This window comes from Daldinia vernicosa (assembly GCF_022497035.1).
Source record: "Daldinia vernicosa strain CBS 139.73 unplaced genomic scaffold F5Y00scaffold_53, whole genome shotgun sequence".
Classification (NCBI taxonomy): Eukaryota; Fungi; Ascomycota; class Sordariomycetes; order Xylariales; family Hypoxylaceae; genus Daldinia; species Daldinia vernicosa.
In genome coordinates, this window is record NW_025953969.1 from 1 (window position 1) to 18427 (window position 18427).

Below are 18427 nucleotides of genomic sequence, written 5' to 3' on the forward strand. Positions count from 1 at the left end.
AAAAAAAGGCCCCCCGGTTGGTAAAATCCAAAAAATAACGATCGTTGGTCGCTGGGGGTTTTCATTACTTGTAAAAATCAATTAATAATATTTTATTTTTTTTTTTTTTTAAAAACAATTTTTTTTTTTTTTTTTTTTTTTTTTTTTTTTTTTTTTTTTACGTACGGATGTCCCTTTCAAAAGTTTTCTCCGTAGGGAACCCCTGTCAAGATTGCCGGCAGCTATTTATTGCTTGGCTACCACCTGTCAAATGACTTCAAGATGTATATACTATTGCTCCTTATCTTTAATACTACATTTCGCAACCAAATGTAATACTGGTATAATAATAAAAACTGTATTTAAACCCTTTCCTTTAATTTTTAATCATTTCTTTTTGCAGAGTTTTATGATTTATTTTTAAGGAAGTATATTGTATTAAAGCATTAGTTAGAATAATATAAGATACCTACTTTAAATAAGTAAGCAGCCGCCACCAAGCATGGCCCAAGCTTGTCAGGAGTGACAGGGGTCTCCCTATGGAACAAACTTTTGAAAGGGACGCGAGGGTACCTGACCTATTATCACGCGTCGCGTAACATCGCGTTATCATTAAAGAAATGTGAATGATCCTAACAATATGAAGTTGCAACAGATTTCTGTCTTTTAACGAACATGAATTATTCCTTCAAGTTAACAGGATATTGTCTCGATAGTGACCTTTTCGTAATGCAACTAGCTGTAAAAACCAATTGCCATAAAGCAGCACTTAGTAACTTAAGTTGTCACATATAACCACTGTATCAGTCGTTAAATCTGTCATGGTTACTTAATAGACATTTGCTTTGGTGCTACCTATGTGTATGATAGTAAGACTATGCTACGTATGCCTCAGCCGCCTCATTAATTTCGCGAATTGACTGTTTCAAACTCTCTCTAGCAGCTTGAACAGTCTTAGCATTCCGAGGTAACTCTTCTAGTGTTTTAGATAATATCGACGATAGATAGGAGTAGTTTTCATGCTTAATCTTGCCTTGTCGGTACTCATTGCTGATGACTTTGCTCATCAACAGTACGGAGTCAATAACACGATTAGGGTGCGGGTCAAGAGCTATAAGCGATACTGTCATTTGATCTTGAGGGCTATTAGCCCTACTGGGGCTCGTCATGTCCGATTCTTGACTATGTCGGGATATAGTATAGGTGTTCTCTAAGCCAAACTTAAGATTATTGAAGGATTCGCGTTCAGCATCCCGTCTCAGTTCGGTTATTTGTGATAATAGGTCTGAACGATCCGCCAACAGAAGCGAATTGCAGAGTATGAGTATACCCAAATTATACCGTGAATTGATCTCATACCAGGCCAGTCGGCTTGATTGACTCAAGAAGTGAAGCCGCCTCTCGAGGATATTGAGCAAGGGGCGATTTGAAGTTTTGAAGACATCAGAAGAACCCAGGAACGCATTCCATGCGAATAAAACTGCTTCTTCTTCTACTCCTTCTCTTAGTGCTTCCTTTATTGATGTAATATTCTTCCAGATATATAGCATACTGATAGCCGCCCCGGCGATGATCTGGGAAGCTATGTCGTCGGATATATCAAAACCACTACTACGCCAGTCATTTGCTCTGGTATGGAAAGACCCTAGGAATGCTCTAACTAAGCGCCACGCAGGCTCAGAACATGCCCCATTTAACCCGGATGTTAATGATGTTCTAAGGTTCAAGGTCAAAGAGTTTGATGTGTCCCAAACCACTGCTGCCCAATAAGCCCGGCTCTCAAAGTCCAGATATGCTTCCGTAAAGTTGAGATCAGGAGAGGAGCTAACTATTATATCAGCCCAAGCTGACACCTCTGAGGCGCGGAATTGATGGCTTCGTTGCCGCTCTCTGAGCCTCTGGATCTGTAGTAGAGCGGTCTGGATACATACTAATCCACTGATACCGTTCAGCTCTTCCTCCTCGGAGATTCCTATAGGTACGGGGGTCTGAGAAAAAAGATACAACGTGAGGGCAGACCGATAAGACGTGCGGTTCACGACTTTCAGCATATCTTTCCTTGTCATGCGCCAGCTTTCCCTGATGAATTCTTCGACTTGGCTCGTCGTAAAGTGACTTCTGCTCGATGCCAGCGGGAGCCAATGTGCTGCAAAAGACCGAATCGTCTGTTTCAGAGACTGATCGATCTCAATGTCCCTTTCCTGCTGTGCCTGGACCTCAAGCCCGGAATTAGGGGTTTGGCGACCAGCCGCGTCGTCCATGTCAGCGTCAAGCTTCCTGAAAAGCTCTGTCGGAGGGATGCAAACTTCACTTGTTGGATTATTCCTATCATTGTTAGGGGATTGCTGACTTCTTTTAAGTGGCTATCCATTACACGTACACGAATGGACAGCCATTTCTACCAGTTATGAGGCCGAAAAAGGTTCCAAACCCATGGAGAAAGATTTGGTCACACCAAGACGTTAGAAAGACGCCTATGGACTCTGCTTGTGGATCGAGGGGTTCAATCGAGTGTGCGTTTGGCTCGTCCAGCGGCGTTACTCGGTCCGCGTCATATTGATCATGAGGACTGGTATTGTTACCGCTCTGAGAATTTTGGGTAATGGCTTGATCGCAACTCTGTTCGTGTGTAGAGATGAAGAACGCTTGGCCATTAGATTCACAGGAAATGGTAGGATCCGTTTCAGTTGAAGAGTGAGACACCGCTTCTCTGTATGGGTTTAGAGGTTTCCTCTTCGCGGCGTTAATCCACTGGATATAATTAGTCAGACATTCTTATGTATGAAAAGCACTGTAGCCCATTTACCTCAAACGTACATGGTCGCCTTTTAAGAGTGCACCTCGAACATGAACCCGCCCAACTCACTTTACCGGGTTGGTAACCTCGTTTTGAGGCGTCGCAAGCAACTCGTGAGCGACGGCAAGCATCGCAACTAGAAAATTGGGTTCTTTTTTGAGAACTAGTACTTGGCATCTTCTTTACATGTAAATATAGGTACCTATACCTAATTCAGGTATGTTGATCGCCTCGAGGAGGCATCCGGATTAAAGATAAAAAGGTGTAAGAAGGAAATTATTGGTATTTCTGGCTTCATACAGGTGACCTCAGCCCAGATTTCTCGATATTGGTTCGGGGAAATGTACCCCCCACAGCCACACCCCTTCCCAACCAATCACAACCCTCCTCCGCTATGGTAATTTTAGCGCTTTAAGGTATCACCTAAGAGATAAATCTTACAGGCCTGTGATGTTTGTAAGCATCTTTTGACGGACTACGGAGAGAAGTAAAGACAACCATCTCTTCCCACACGTTGTTTATTTTCTCTTAGTATGAATCTAATACTCGGTATCTACACTTCGCCAAAGAGCAAACACTTTCTAAGAAGCTTCACTGTTGAAATTTCTCTTGCCGAATACTCATCGTCCCCTTTAAACTACTACGTAGGTACCTTACAAGAAGCTCTCTACCAACTTCCTCAGCTCAGATTCACTCAGTTCCTTTATGCCTAACAATTCATTGTCCAAGTGACTTGAGAAATCACAGCCATAGTCGGGATTGAACATGCCACATAGGGAAAACCCGAGTGCTGCAGCCTCCACGCCTCCCTTGGAACCTTCAGCTAGCGCCGCTAAGCTTTCTTGTCTGAGATCTTCCGTGTCCTTAACAACCGTATTCCATTCTTTCCCATCCTTGTCTTTAACATACTGAATTAGCTGGTTTTGAGTAATAAGTGCCGACTGGATGTAGACCACGCGGCTTGCTGTCTCGTCCTGATGTGCAATAACACCCAAAACAGCTTTCGCGATGTCGGAGAGAAGCGAGGCACTGAACTTTACATCGCCGCCGTTATATAGAGTTGCAGTATGCTCAGGTATGTTCAGGATAATCTTCTCCTCGAGGCACCAATCCAGAAACAGGCCGTTGGCAATCGCAGTGTAGGTAAACCCGGGATTGGATCTGGATTTCTCCCGGAGGCGTTGCTGCGTTTTTGCCTTAGACACGCCTACGATGGGGAGCTGCCTACATAGAGGATTCATAGAGTCTATGCCGAACTCGGCTGGGATGAATCGCCTCACACCTGCCGCTGCGGCGGCGTCGATTGGGGGATCTTGGTCACCCATCGCCAATGTCGCCACACAAGAGACAACAACTTGAACTCCTACTAACGCGGGGGTTAAGGACTCAACGGAGCTGAAGTCGACCTCTTTTATGGTGAGGTTAGGGTGGGGCTTCAACTTGGATGAATTCCCACCTATACGTGAGAGGGCCGTTACGTTGAAGTCCGAGCTGAGGAGAGCTTCGAGAACGGGAGTTCCAATGTTTCCCGTGGCACCAGCGAGCGCAACCCGACTAGAAGGCATTTTCTTAGCTTGTTGAATACACTTAGATCTGGATTCGGAAGTTAAAAGAAGAGAATGGGTTGATTTGAAAGGGAAATATGTCTTATATTTTAAAAATCCCCCGTAATATACGGGCTGCCCAGTAACGTTGATAGCTTCAAATTATCGACAGGAACTCTTTCGTCGGGTGTTAATGATGATAAAAATGATTCATAGACTCCCAAGTATTCCATTCGTGTATTTATAGATTTTAGAACAGCAATACTAGCAGCCATGAGAGGGGAAAGAGTATCGGTTCCGAAATACAGGGGTATACCCGGAACCGTTGAGTGCTCTTCCCACGTTATAAAGTAGTATTAAATAAGATGACGCATCAACCAGGACAATTGTTCCATGCCTTAACAGCGTACCAATCCTTTCACTGGTATTCATGCAGTGTGTCTATGTGATGTGAGGGTGGATGAGTCGAAGCCGCAACTGGACGAAGGGCTTAGGCGCTGATTGTTCCAGAAGTTCCGGCCAAGCGAGAAAATCCGAGCTTGTAATATACTAGGAGTCTACGAATATGATTTTTTTTTTTTTTTTGCTCCGTGTATATAGCAAAACCTAACGATCGTAACTAACTGTCCGAACGATCCTATACCTTAGATAGGTATTCGTACCCGGATATGCCTACCATCGTCGGATCCGGTCGGAGTACACATGATAAGCGGGTCCGGTCCCTAGTAACGGACATGAACCAACCGCCCGGTCTATTTATTTTCAATTGCGCATAAATGCTCGGATATGTTAGGATTCGGCCTCACCAAGGAAAGTATTACTAACATACCACGTGGCCCTAGTCTTGCTCCCTAGCCCTTCTTATATGAATACTCTGAATTTGGCTGTTACCTATCATCTCCGTACGGGCCATTTGCCAATTGGACTTCATAGCAACTTGGTTTCCTACATTTCCGACCTTATACGTCTCCATTAAATGCAGCATAGAGGTTTCTAATAGAATGAAGATGAAAATTAGTCCTAGGATGCCCACCTACTTCCTGTACTATAGCGGGCGGGGTCCAAGACTCTATCCCATCCACACACCGTTAATCATTTCTGAAGGGAACGATGAATCCGTCGCCGGCCGTTTCTGAGTGGGCTTGGAACCAACTTCTGATCGACAACGGGTTTTCTGGAAATGACCTCACGATTGGGAACTACCAAGGGAGTATTTATAACGCCCTTTCACTGATGATATCAACAGCTAAGGCATGTATAAAAAAGGCCACTCGGAAACGCATGGTCTTGATAATTATCAATAAGAAACCGAAAGATGAATTCGACGCCAAATTGGCTCTATGAGTTATCAGATGTCTCTGCCCATGCCCTGACCGACGTTTCCGAGACTCGGTTCCTTCCCGACGGTTCCGGCGTTCGGATCCGAGACCCACATTTAAACCGGGGCTTGCAATTTAGTCCCGAAAGCTACGGATCCGTATGAAAACACCTTCCTGGAACTTCTTCCTATTGTCTCTCGGCTACTTTAGCATAACACTTTAAGCAATGATTTGTCTGATTACCATCGTACACCTGCCTTAGAACGAGTTTAGATCCCTTGGTAATAATGATTAATGATTAGTAATTATTACTTAGGGGTATGAGACTTATTAGTGTGGGAAGTATGTAGTTGCGCGGGCAATACCCCGCCTTTTATATTAATACCCAACGGGTGCACACATATTCGAGGCCATCATCGCGCAGATATTAGGAGAAACAAGATCTGTGAAGCCCGAGTGTCTCAAAGATATCCGACTTAAAAATCCAGGAACGCCCCGTTAACCTTAGCATGCTCGTCAGGTATCCGGCAACAAGTGCTTAATACAATCTTCTACGTTTGAAGCATGCTATTTTCCAAGTTTCCCTATCCTTTTCAGTCAATCTAGTACCTACAGGCACCTAATTAGATAGACATACAGTACATTCTAAAGTTCGTTAGAGCGGCCAATATGTCATCTCTAAAGACTTTCACACTCTTTCCACGCTTGCCGCCCGAGATACGTTTGGCGATTTGGTGAGTCATTCTCCTTCTCGTCTGAAGTAACCTTATGCCGTATCTTCTCGACCCGACATTGGATCGACCGAAAACCTGAATTGCTCTATCACAAAAGGGATGATTTAGTGTGTTAACGCATAAATATAGGAACCTTTCTATTGTTGCGTGTCTCTCCGACCCAGCTATATGCGTGTATAGACCTGCAGTATTAATACGGTCCTCTGAGAGGGTGTTTCCCACCAGCCGTGAGATTTCGTTACCGATGCCGGTCTTTATGCAAATTTGTCAAGAGTCTCGGTCCGCTATGCAAAAATCAACCATTGCCGTGTTTGATATCGACCAAAATGGGGCTTGGCTTAATTCTCGCCGCAAATTCTGCCCCGACGTTGATATTCTCTGCGTTGGATTCTTTGAGCTTTTTTGCATAACCGGACACAACGCAATACGATTCATCGGGCCAAACGTTCACCGTTCGGTACAGAGGGAACAGTCCCTTACGGACTGTAAACAAGGGCCGCTCCGTTGTGGCGCTTGTGACGATAGCCGTAATGGATTCAGATCAAGATTGTTTGCCAAAATTTGGCATTTGAATGAAACAGTTCCGATGGGGTTGAGAGGGGCTCCAGAGCTTTTATTTCTTTTTTGTCCAGTCGCCAAAGAACATGGCTCCGCTAGACGGACCGCAATATTGTCGGTCACAGCGTTGCCAAAATCTTGCTTGTTCAAGAAGATGTCTAGAGACCCTACGTTGATTATTGGCGGGGATGACTCGGAGTGGCAGTTCGCTGTCCCCGATTTTGAATTCTTTGTTCTTCCACGAGGGCGCTGGCCTGCCTAATTCACTAGTATCCCTTTCGGCTTCTTTTATTCATAGATGCCTACGTATTTAGGTAACTTTGGAATTATTATCTAGTTATCTCTTCGTAGCTGGGGCCAATATTCATGCGTCAAATATGTCTCTATGGAGAATATGAATAGGAGTTTCCCAATAGACAGCCAGTTGCGACTCCTGCGTGGCTCAATGACACATGTGAGGTGAAAGGGAAGAGGATCATGTTTAAGAAGGGGAGTTATATAGAGACGTAAACAGGGGTAAGTTTAGGTAGTTATCTTATCATAACGTTAAGGGGTTATATATCAAAGGGTCAAGCTCCCTTCATTCTATCAAAACCGATACATAATAATTGAGATAATTAACAGCATTCCATATTCTCGTTAGACTTTCCTGGCACTGTGAAAAATAGCTTCGAAGAAATGCCAGCCGGTCAGCCCATGAAACATTGCAGGTAAAAAAGAAGCGGCATATGTAAGATCAGAAGCGCGAATTAATCACCTGAACTAAGTCCAATACGAAGTACCTAAGTACATGGATAGCGTAACAGTGGATCGCGTTCCTGCATGATGCGCATCCATTTTTAATCTTCGCCGTCTCCGGTGTACATGCAGGCACGGTACGCTATACAAGCCTCGTTTCGCAGTACTTTGCGGGGTTTCTTCAGAACTTTCAGGGGAATAGCAACAATTAGTGGACCTTGCATAGTCTAGGATTAGCTGGATCGGTGGATCGGTGGACGCGATGGACCTATGGCGTGCCATATCTTCCCTAGCTTATCTGCTTACATGTATGTACCCATTTTATTGTTCCCATCTCCTTATAAAGAAGTTTCCATGTATTTCATGGATCGGCCGGAAATCCTCTTCTAGATTGTTGACATTCACCTTGAAATCTTCTTGTCTTCAACTTTTCGATAGGAGAGACTACAGCTTCAATTGCCTAGTTATACTCGATTGAACTGTTTCACCTTCTCTAGGACCCTATATGGTAACAGACTAGACTCCTTATAAACCGTTTACTTTGCTAATTCAGCTTTCTACTTCAGGCAGTTAGGTGTTGATACGCGACCTCGAGGCTTTTCCTTAACTCGTTCCGAGTCTTCCGTATCCCCCTTCCTGCTCCCTAATCTGAGATTCAGCTACAGAAGACGTGGCAATGTACGCGTCTAAGTCAGCTGTCGGATCAGCACTGCTGTTCTCCTTGGCTTCTGCCATGCCGAATCTTCATCCTAGACAGACAGATTCCGCCCTCGAGCCGTGGGTAACCGTTAACGAAGATGGCAAGCCGAGTACTGTTACGCCCGTTCTTAGCACCATCAGCGGAACTCCCACTGTTATATCAGGTGCTCCTCATGATCTGACCGCAACTGTCTTTACCGAGACCAACTACGGAAAGGTTTCAACGAGTACTGGCACCGCTCCGATTGCTACCCCAACCGGTGGTTCAGCTGGAGCTGGCTCGTTCCCTGTCTGCCACAACAAGGATGGTGACTATGCTCCATGGTGTCAACCGACCCAGGAGACACCATTATATGTTGGTACTACATATTACTGTATGCTAAACCACTCGTATACGAGGAGACATACAACTGACTAATTCGTTCAACAGTTACTTGGGACACATCGTACTTCCCCGTTCCAAACACGACAATCCTAGTCCAGGGTAACTATCTCAACGACACAACAGGGGAAATCACCGACCAAGCTTTCGAGTCACCTAAGTGGTCCGCATCTTGGGGTTTCTGGAGCTACAAGATCGAAAGCAGTCTATTGAAACATCAGTCTGGCAAGAATATCACCCTACAGCTTGCCACCTTAACCGCGACAGGCAATTCCAGCGATATCATCCCAGGTCCTACTATCCTAGTTACGGACTACCCTGGACCTCAGCCGGAAACCGGCAAGACGCCCGACCTGCGCGCATTAGCAATCGCCCTACCAACTGTGCTCGGTTTCGTTATTATATGTGTTGTTGGAACTTGCCTATGGCACAGAAGAGATCGCCAGATCGGCCTCGGAAACATCATGTCTCGCAGCAGACATGGATATGGTGTTGGCAAGAGCTCGCGATCCCGGATGGGCCTCGGCAAGAAGAATAAGGCTAACGAGCGCATCCAATTGATGCAGCGGGAGATCGAGGCCGATGGAGGCGAGGTCTACCACGACGAGCCGGACCGCCCGCGACGGGACTCGGATGCTCTAGGTAGCCTAGCCGGGACGCCGACTGAGGAACGGCACATGGATTTCCGGGAGCAGCAAGACCGAAACATGTTCCGGGAGGAATTGAGAAGACAAAACGAGAGACCCTAGAGTGGTCTCTTAAATCATTTGCTTGGAAAATTGCACTACAAGAAAATCAATGGTGGATAGTAATGATACGGTACACCTCACCGTCACCATTGAACGAAGAAGCGTATATGTATATGATGATGAGTCTATTGCTGTATATATATATACCGAACCCACCCCAGCCACGATATGACTATTTCAGGAGGAGCTAGGGCTCGTAATGACTGGCTTATAGATCACGTTTGGTAATGAATCGAAATGAAATCAAGACGTTATTAATATCAAGGCAATGTTTACTGAAGACCGATAGAGGGATAAGCGTTTAACGCCAGCTGCCCTCCAAGATGTGCATACAACACGTTGCTCCCTTCTCCTATCTCTCCCTTCCGAATCAAATCCATCATGCCTGCCAAACTCTTACCTTCGTACACGGGATCCGTAATGAAAGCCTCGGTCTTAGCACCAAACTTGATCGCGTCCAGCGTCTGCTCGTCCGCGATCCCGTACACGCCGGCATGGTACCTATTATCTAGTTCGATGTCTTCCTCCGTGATATCACTCTCCTCTAACCCGATCTTTACAGCTGTCGCCTTGACTATCCGCAATACTTGGTCAAAAGTCTGCTTCACCTTGGCAGATGCATCGATTCCAATTACACGCCGTTTTCTGGAACCAAGCTTCTTCTGCGCCAGCTTGAATCCGGCTACCATACCCGCGAATGTGGAACCTGTCACCGCACACACGATTATCGTGTCGAAGAATATCCCCGTCGCGCGCTCCTGTGCCTCGACTTCAAAGGCCCAACGTGCGAAGCCGAGGCCGCCTAACGGGTGGTCTGATGCTCCTGCGGGGATGTAATAGGGCTTGCGACCAGCGGACGTAAGTTCGGCCTGCAGTTGTGCGAGCGTGGGTTTATGCTCGATACCGAAGGTAGTTGCGGGCTCGAGACGCGCATCTGCTCCCATGAGCCGCGAGAGTTGGATGTTGCCGACGGAGCTGTAGAGGATCTCATCTGGGGATCCAGGAGGGAGATTTACCCAGTGCTCTTGCACCAGAGCACATTGGAGACCTAGTGCAGCGGCTACGGCGGCGACTTGTCGGGTGTGGTTTGACTGGACGCCGCCGATGGAGACGAGGGTGTCGGCACCTTGGGCTAGGGCCTCTGCGGCGAGGTACCTGTATGATTTATGAGTAAGTGTATCTGTGGTGTATATGACTTGTGCAGTTGTTGATTCAGTAATGGGCCATAGACACTCACTCGAGCTTCCGCGTCTTGTTCCCACCGTAGGCAAGTCCGGAATTACAGTCATCGCGCTTGGCATAAACATTTACTTTACCACCCAGCGCAGCAGATATCCGTGGCAAGTGCTGGATAGGTGAGGGTCCGAAGAGGAAGGACTCCCGCGGGATGCTGGCGAAAGGCTCGGGCAAGCGGAGGTCAAGATCAACCATTTTGAAGCCCGACTAGATAATGGAGCGATATCACGGGTTTTATTCGATTTTGATAATGAACAGTGATGGCTTCTGGATTACAATTACTCCCATTCTAAGTGCATTTCCTGCTTACCCTTGATATATAAGTAGGTACATATCTCGGTAGAGCTCATGACCGAAGTCGGATACTAGTAGTGGGTGTAAGACGGAGCGGAGAGATGCCAATAAGAGATGCCAATACTCTCCACTCCTGATCAACTCTGGGCATCCCACCAACCAACCAATGTCAAGCAGCCAACCGATTTTAGTAATGCTACTTTATATATATAGGTCCTTTTATGTAATCATTTACCGCGTATCTATCTTGCGTGATTGCATTATCTAGATACGATCTAAGGAGATCGTAGATACATATCTTAGGTACTTATCGAAACGTAAAGGGATATGGTCAGCACTGGTAAACAAATGTTCAAAGATTTTTGTGTTCAAATTAGGAACCTAAAGGGATAGTGAGATGAGGGAGAACAACCTGCAAATGGATAAACATTGCCCCTATTGCTCTCTATCCGCTGTTAGTCATTAAGCCATTGATCCTATGATTGATCTTGTTATACACACATCGTCTGAAAGTATCACTTGCCATGCAAACAAATGTGTTAGCGTTGATTGTTGAAGTTAGTCATATTAGCATTCTATCATATGCCACAGTGAATGATGTGTTCGTGAAAGGTACATACCAATAGAGCGTTCAGCATTTCTTGCTCACTAGGCCAGTCATAGCAAAGCTTTGAAATCTATTCGGCAGGACATTCAGGCGCCAGTTAATTGGCGCAATGGAATGATAGAAGTGTGAGGTTGCCCGGCAGTTGCTGAGTACTTAAAGTGACTTAACCCCCTGAATCCACATGCAGGCCATGGGGATGACTTACTAGGTACCTTATATATCCAACTTGCAAGAAAACATCCCTAACAGCCACTCACAATCAAGGCATATAATGTAGCTACCTAAATCAGTAGTCGTATTAGCAGCAGTCGCTGTTGCTTGCATACGACTAGCGCCTAAAACCCAATGACAAAGTCCCAAAATACGATTACCAGATCACGGAGCAGTTCATAAGGATTTTCGTCCCATCCCAATTCACCAATACATATCATTAGCCAGTCATTTGTCCTTACACTACCCTTTTTCAGTATCCATATGATGAAGCTTGATCACAAGTAACGAAGCGATTCTGAATGTGAATTTTATCTAGTTAAATGCCATTGCTATCTATAAATATTGTCTCGCAAGTTACCGAGAACCGTGGTAATCTTTTTCTCTTGCAACCATTATCAGTCCAAGAATTCTTAACCAGCATCTTCATATCAAGCGACAGCTATCAGGCATCATGAATTCAACTGTACGTGCACATGCTGAGGGTTTCTATCCTATTCTTCCCGTTGCTGACCTCCACTAACTTTCAATATAGAAGGCAACAGCATTAGATGTCCTAGTCCCCTCTACTCCAGGACAACTTGTCACCCATGAGTAAGTTTCCCTGTTCAAGGACTCCCCTTTTCGTCTTTTACATATACCTACAACAATAGATAACTGTGGCTAACCAAAAACCCCAGAATCATCCTTGTACATGGTTTCAAAACCCGTTCGGACGACCAGAAACGCCTTGCAAAATTCAAACATTTGCTCGAGAACTGGGTTACGGTTGCTACCGATCCTATTCGCAACCACGTCAACGTTCGCACCTTCGAATTTGATGGCGCTTACGTCCTACATAATGGACGACATGGTCTATCTCAGACTACCATTGAGCTATCACAACAATTTGCAGTTACAAGCGAGGACTCCTTCTCGCCGTTGTTCCGCCGGAGAACAACGGAGGGCAGTCGCAACCGCGTGCCCCGGGCTGCCGTATTTGTCGCTCACGGATTAGGCACCTGGGTTGTGAAAGATTTCTTGGTGCTCTTCCGCGAAGCATCTAACCGTGTTGACCCTACAGGGTTGGTATTTCTTGACGCACCAGAGATGCCTCCTCACATGACCCCTGTCGATGTACGATCTGAGTCTGCCGTATCCCAATATCTCTACGATCTTACAGAGATATACAAGCTCCAGGCGCTGCCATTGAAGATCCACGAACTCCAAGAGAAATTGCGAGTGATCGACATGAACTTCAGGCAGCTAACGAATTTACGCTATGGGGTTTGTGAAGAGATCAAAGACGCCGATGCGGATCGCGACGAGTACACTATGAAGATGTGGTATGATAATGTTTGGATGTGCTCCAATCCTCCTCTTACGATTGATTCCGTGAGTTTACTAACTTTCTTTGTGTCCCATTACTTTCTCTTCCTCTACATTCACCCAAATATCATACTAATAAATTCTCCAGTCAGTTATCAAGACGTTTCTTCGAGGAGCCCAAAGTATGATACGCTTCAATAAAGCGACAAAGATGGAAGAACAGCTGAAAAAGCTTGAGCGGCTCAAACTACCACAAGTCCTTCAAGAGGCAACCACTTGCCAAGGAGTTTACGATCTCCAGCCTAATGATATTGATCCCAACACCGATCCTAACGCAAGCCCTAGCATGAGCAGCAATGGGAAAGGGAAACGTAGGTCCAAGAAATAGTCTCGTTAAACTGCTCCGATATTAATCCGTTTGCTAATAACTACTTCATTATAGAAAAAGCGGCCTTGCCTTCTGACTCGCCTGGAAAATATGGTATCCTCAGACCCTCGAACTCCATGACGCCTCTCCCTAAGATTTCCGAGGAAGTCGAAGCCGAACACCGCCCAGAACAAGCCTTCGGCTTTCGTCTAGAAACCAAAGCTAATGAAAGCCATGGCGACAATTTCTACGATTTTGACGACGCCATAGCCCAGCGAAACGAGGCAGTGGAAGCAGGAGATCAAGAGGCGCTATCGGCCGCGCAGTCCAGACTGCAGCTTGTCAAATGGCACCAGGACCAGAATCTTGGCAAGAACCATCCCAAAGTCCTCATTACGCAACGCGAGATAATCACCACGAGCCTCGCGTCTGGAATGTGGAACGGCAAGCCCATCGAGAATTGGACGAAGAAGGACTTCTGCGAGATAGAAGACGAAATGCGCCACGCCTTCGAAGCCTTGGAAGAATACCTGGGCCCTCTTCACTTCGAAACCCTTGAAGCACTTGTCGTGTTATTCAGCGTGCGGGTGTCACTGGTGAGGAACAAGATGGTCTCCTGGATTGCTGTCGCCGCAATGCTGGACATGATAAATGACCGACTAGATCACCGGATACCGCTGACGCCGGAGACGATGCTCGACACATTGCGCATCAAATACAAGGTTGCGTTGACCCTGGCCCAAATCTCAGATCGCGGAGATGCGATGCTGGGTGATATACTGAAGGATACGGAAGCCCTTCTGGTCACTATAGGCAGGGAGTACGTGGCGGACTTGACGATGCTGCGGTTCAATATCCTGGCGAGAATTTCCGAGTTGCGGGATTTGAGGGACCAGGCGAGGGCGGCAAGAGAGGAGGAAGGATCGAATTAGATATAGACGCGGACTATTTTCTTTCAAAGCTTCAAAAGGGTGAAATTCACTGATACCCCATAAGGTTCACAATTAGGCTGAGCCCATATTTCTAGTTTCCAAGGCGAATTTGATTTTACTGATTTTACTTAATTGTCATGTATTTCCTTTTGGTGAATTAATGTGCTCCTCTTTCGATGCCATGGCCCTCATGTCCCGAGATCCGTTAATGTATTATTGCAATTGTCCTCCAAGACATGCCGAGCCACGCTGTAGCCCTCACCTATTATATCACAGTGCTTTATGCTTTCTTCATGCACATTCCCGAGCTTCGATTGATTTGAAGGAGTGAAAGCTCACAGATTTGCCCTTTTCACATGGTACGCAGCTAGATACTAGGTAGTAATAAGGAATAAAACGATGACTAGGGACTATACAGGTGACTCTTTTTAATTATTTCTATAATTATATGGTAATGATTACCATTACTACCTATGTACCCAGTTGTGTGGACTCAGAATTACTTAAACCTTTACGTATCTGACGATCCTAACTGCTGTGTTGGACTTCTCCTATTTCCTTGGCGTATAAGGACCATCCTTTGAAAGGCTGATCAATTATTGATAGTTCACCCAGTCCTTTTATATCCTTGTAAATGAATACATCAAAGCTTGTGTGTGCTAAGCTAGCTTTCTGTGTTTTGATATTCTGATTCCTACAGAGAATAATGATTGTGTCAATGGCTATATCAATAGGAAGGGCGACAGCAGAATGGTTAAAATATCCCCAGGATCTAGAGCTGGTCATAGCATGCAGAAAAAAACAAGATGTGATGAGCAAACATGGTCGTAACATCTATTTCATGTTTAGCCCCTACTGCGTATGAGGCCACAACCCACGTATATGGCGTCAATGTGGGTTTGGTCTTTAGTGTACCTATGAAACGACCACCTTGTCTCACTCAAATATTCTTCACGTACGTTAAAGAACAAGGAATCTAATCACTGACCCAATTTGGCAATGCATGAAAGAATCAGAGCCTAGGGACTTTGACCACAAATCTCATATGATTCAGACTACTTATCTACTATCTGCGGCTGAATAGAAGTAGTCTCAACTAAGGCCTTTTTGATGGTTTTTTTGGTGTTTAAAAGACTAGTTCACTTTCACTACCAAAGCGAATCCATATCGTCCATAAAGGGGACATAAATCACTCTTAAGGCTTAGGCCACCCAAGCTTCCGCGATAAAGGGACACGAGTTACCCTTGGGTCCTAGACAAGACTCCTATTTCTTGCCACCACTGCTGCTGCTACTACCTCCATATCCTGACGAGGACGTGTAGCCCGACGAAGAGGTGTAGGTTGAGCCGCCCTGACCGTTGTTGTAGTAGGTAGAGCCGTTAGGGTTGGAGTAATAGTACGAGCCATCCCTACGTTCATATAAGGCCTAGATTAGTATCTAGAATCACGCGAGGTTTCCATGTACTAGGTATACTAGAATAAGAAAGCCCTTGCGGGCAGATATAGGAACAGGGAGAGAAATAGAATTATGACCTACTGGTTGGAGTAATGGTATGAGTTCGAGTTCGAGGCACTGCTGCCGTAGTCACGGGCACAGTAATGATTACCCTGGACAAAGTTAGCTTGGATCAGAATTATCCCCCAAGACCTGAGAAATGAGGAAGGGTGAAGAAGCCTAGATGTGAAAATACTTACCTGGCTGTTATAGCCGGAGCTCTTGTACTCGTAGCCTCTGTCGCTCATGGTGGCAATGAATGATGATGAGTAGTGGTGGTATGAAGAGGTCTTGATGAAACCTAGGAAGGGATTTGGGAATGGTAGAGTAGATGACGCCCAAGAAGGGTTCAAGCTGTTGGCAACTAAGGGAAAGGAAGAAAAGAGGGGGGAAAAGGTTGTATTAATAGTGGTAGATAACGACCCGTTGAAGTGGGGAGGATGTCACGACCTGGTATTGCGACTGCGATACGGACCGCGGTATGGGGCCTTAACGAGGGGTATCCCTACCGGAGATTCTTCAAACTAGTAAATACAAAACTGAGGCTAAGGACAGAGCGGCGTGTTTGTCGGTGTGCTTCTAGTGATTTTGCCTTGAAAACAAAGAATATGGAAGCTACCTAATGTATAGCAGAAATACCAATGAGTAATGTATTCAATAGTTGGCTTTTTTGGACGAAATATGAAAACGATGTGTCACTGTGGGAAGACACTACCCCGCGCTCGTCCGTTCAGAGAGAGACTATCGCGATTGAGATGCAGATACCCAGGAGGAGTAAAACATTCCAGCCAGTCATAAACGTTTAGTCACATGGAGGGCTGGTCATTGGGTTCAGCTAAGATAGCAAGCAAGCAGGGCAGCAAGAGTATCAAACAAGAGCAAACGGCCACACCAAGGTTGAGCTGTTCTTAATTCTGTCTATCTGGTATCTGTCTAATGTATCGAGACTGTCAACACACGCGCTAATATAGAACTCTATGCGGTGGTATCAATTACATCTTCGCGGGTATGAGTTACCTACTCGGCTTTGCCCTGAGCAGCTCCCTCTCGCTCGTCTACTTCGAGTTCCGCAAGGTACTTCTCCGCATCCAGGGCAGCCATGCATCCGGTACCTGTCGATCATTGATGTCAGCACGAAATCCACACTGTCTTAGATAGATATATAGGTATATATATAGGGGTAAATGGCAACGTACCTGCGCTAGTGATAGCTTGTCTATATCTCTTGTCTTGTACATCACCAGCAGCGAAAACACCCTCAACGCTTGTTGCCGGTGTTCCATTCTTGGTGATGATGTAGCCTTCCTCATCGAGATCCAGTTGTCCCTTGACCAAGCTTGTAGCCGGGTCGTGGCCAACGGCATAGAACAGCCCATTCGCCTCTATTAGCTGTCGCTTTCCGGTAACCGTATCCTCGATAACCATATGGGTCATCACCTTATCGTCTCCTCTGACCTCCACGCCCCTGGTGTTGAATTGGACGGTAACCTTGGGGTGTTTCAATAACCGCTGCGCCATGATACTGCTGGCACGTAGCTGATCTTTCCGCACCAATACCGTCACGTGGCTACCGTACTTTGTAAGGAAAGTTGCTTCTTCGGCAGCGCTGTCTCCGCCTCCAATAACCACTAGGGGTTTATTTCGGAATATCGGGACAGCGCCATCGCACACGGCGCAAGCGCTAATACCGCTTTGCCAGTATTTCTCCTCTCCCGGAAGACCTAGCCTCCTCGCCGAAGCACCCGTGGCGATGATGACGGAATCTGCGGTGTGCACCTCACCAGGAGACCATTCCGTCTCGTATTTGAACGGCCTCGAGGAAAGATCGAGCTTGGCTACTGTTTCGGTGATGATCTTGGTACCAAATCGTTCCGATTGTTGTCTCATAGCATCCTGTAGGTAGTGGAAGGATTTTCGTCAGTACGTCTAACGTGTAAAATATTCGTAGAGCGACGTGAAAGCACTCACCATTAGCTCGCTGCCCATAATACCCTTAGGGAACCCAGGGAAGTTCTCGATTTCGGTAGTAGTTGTTAACTGACCGCCGGCAGCAACACCGTTCGCCATAAAACCCTCGTAGAGAACTGGGTTCAACTCGGCACGAGCGAGGTAGATGGCAGCCGTATGGGCAGCAGGCCCAGAGCCGATAATAACAACTTTGCTGTGCATCTTCCTGGCTGCTGTCTGCGTTGCGAATTTGGTCGTCTGTCCTGTATATTTCTGTAGCCCCGCGGAAGCAAATGCTGCAACTGATATTCCGGATGCGCCTGCGCAGAGACTTCTTTTAATAGTTTGAGAAAACACTTTGGCGGATTTTATGTTGAATAGGTAGATGAATGGTTCAAATATCGGTACGCTCGGAGGACAATTCGGAAGAGATACGTAGGGCGAAGATTGTTGAGGCTGGGGCTGTCGTTATGCGTTATGCTGTAGTAAGACAGGCTGAAAATTTGCAATTATTTGCAATTATTTGAAATG

The 18427-nt window shown here is 46.0% G+C and overlaps 8 protein-coding genes across 8 annotated transcripts; 3 read left to right on the top strand and 5 right to left on the bottom strand.

The window, feature by feature from the left end:
* Window positions 1-854: 854 nt before the first annotated feature.
* Window positions 855-2953, bottom strand: F5Y00DRAFT_255105 (uncharacterized protein; the record flags this gene model as incomplete). The annotated part of the gene is made up of 3 exons (XM_048010259.1): window positions 855-2304; window positions 2360-2730; window positions 2786-2953. The coding sequence occupies 3 exons, from the start codon at window positions 2951-2953 to the stop codon at window positions 855-857; spliced, it is 1989 nt and encodes a 662-aa protein (XP_047861571.1).
* A 294-nt stretch (window positions 2954-3247) lies between these two features.
* Window positions 3248-4630, bottom strand: F5Y00DRAFT_245685 (NAD(P)-binding protein). The gene has a single exon (XM_048009003.1). It carries the CDS (start codon window positions 4339-4341, stop codon window positions 3430-3432), a length of 912 nt encoding a protein of 303 aa, XP_047861572.1. The 5' UTR covers window positions 4342-4630; the 3' UTR covers window positions 3248-3429.
* Window positions 4631-5838: 1208 nt separating this feature from the next.
* F5Y00DRAFT_245687 (uncharacterized protein) lies at window positions 5839-7384 on the top strand. The gene is made up of 2 exons (XM_048009004.1): window positions 5839-6373; window positions 6503-7384. Exons 1-2 carry the CDS (start codon window positions 6309-6311, stop codon window positions 7191-7193), a joined length of 756 nt encoding a protein of 251 aa, XP_047861573.1. The 5' UTR covers window positions 5839-6308; the 3' UTR covers window positions 7194-7384.
* Window positions 7385-8017: 633 nt separating this feature from the next.
* F5Y00DRAFT_163407 (uncharacterized protein) lies at window positions 8018-9717 on the top strand. Its single transcript, XM_048004733.1, has 3 exons — window positions 8018-8177; window positions 8236-8742; window positions 8799-9717. Exons 2-3 carry the CDS (start codon window positions 8346-8348, stop codon window positions 9497-9499), a joined length of 1098 nt encoding a protein of 365 aa, XP_047861574.1. The 5' UTR covers window positions 8018-8177; window positions 8236-8345; the 3' UTR covers window positions 9500-9717.
* On the bottom strand, window positions 9636-11163 carry F5Y00DRAFT_163399 (putative 1-aminocyclopropane-1-carboxylate deaminase). Its single transcript, XM_048004732.1, has 2 exons — window positions 10737-11163; window positions 9636-10654 (listed from the first exon to the last, which is right to left on the bottom strand). The coding sequence occupies exons 1-2, from the start codon at window positions 10928-10930 to the stop codon at window positions 9772-9774; spliced, it is 1077 nt and encodes a 358-aa protein (XP_047861575.1). The 5' UTR covers window positions 10931-11163; the 3' UTR covers window positions 9636-9771.
* Window positions 11164-12253: 1090 nt separating this feature from the next.
* Window positions 12254-14453, top strand: F5Y00DRAFT_272705 (uncharacterized protein; the record flags this gene model as incomplete). Its single annotated transcript, XM_048013034.1, has 5 exons — window positions 12254-12312; window positions 12382-12440; window positions 12527-13220; window positions 13303-13525; window positions 13597-14453. Exons 1-5 carry the CDS (start codon window positions 12301-12303, stop codon window positions 14451-14453), a joined length of 1845 nt encoding a protein of 614 aa, XP_047861576.1. The 5' UTR covers window positions 12254-12300.
* A 1174-nt stretch (window positions 14454-15627) lies between these two features.
* On the bottom strand, window positions 15628-16393 carry F5Y00DRAFT_163463 (uncharacterized protein). Its single transcript, XM_048004734.1, has 3 exons — window positions 16150-16393; window positions 15992-16062; window positions 15628-15863 (listed from the first exon to the last, which is right to left on the bottom strand). Exons 1-3 carry the CDS (start codon window positions 16195-16197, stop codon window positions 15719-15721), a joined length of 264 nt encoding a protein of 87 aa, XP_047861577.1. The 5' UTR covers window positions 16198-16393; the 3' UTR covers window positions 15628-15718.
* Window positions 16394-16966: 573 nt separating this feature from the next.
* On the bottom strand, window positions 16967-18118 carry F5Y00DRAFT_255109 (thioredoxin reductase; the record flags this gene model as incomplete). Its single annotated transcript, XM_048010260.1, has 3 exons — window positions 16967-17061; window positions 17146-17842; window positions 17918-18118. 3 exons carry the CDS (start codon window positions 18116-18118, stop codon window positions 16967-16969), a joined length of 993 nt encoding a protein of 330 aa, XP_047861578.1.
* Window positions 18119-18427: the final 309 nt, after the last annotated feature.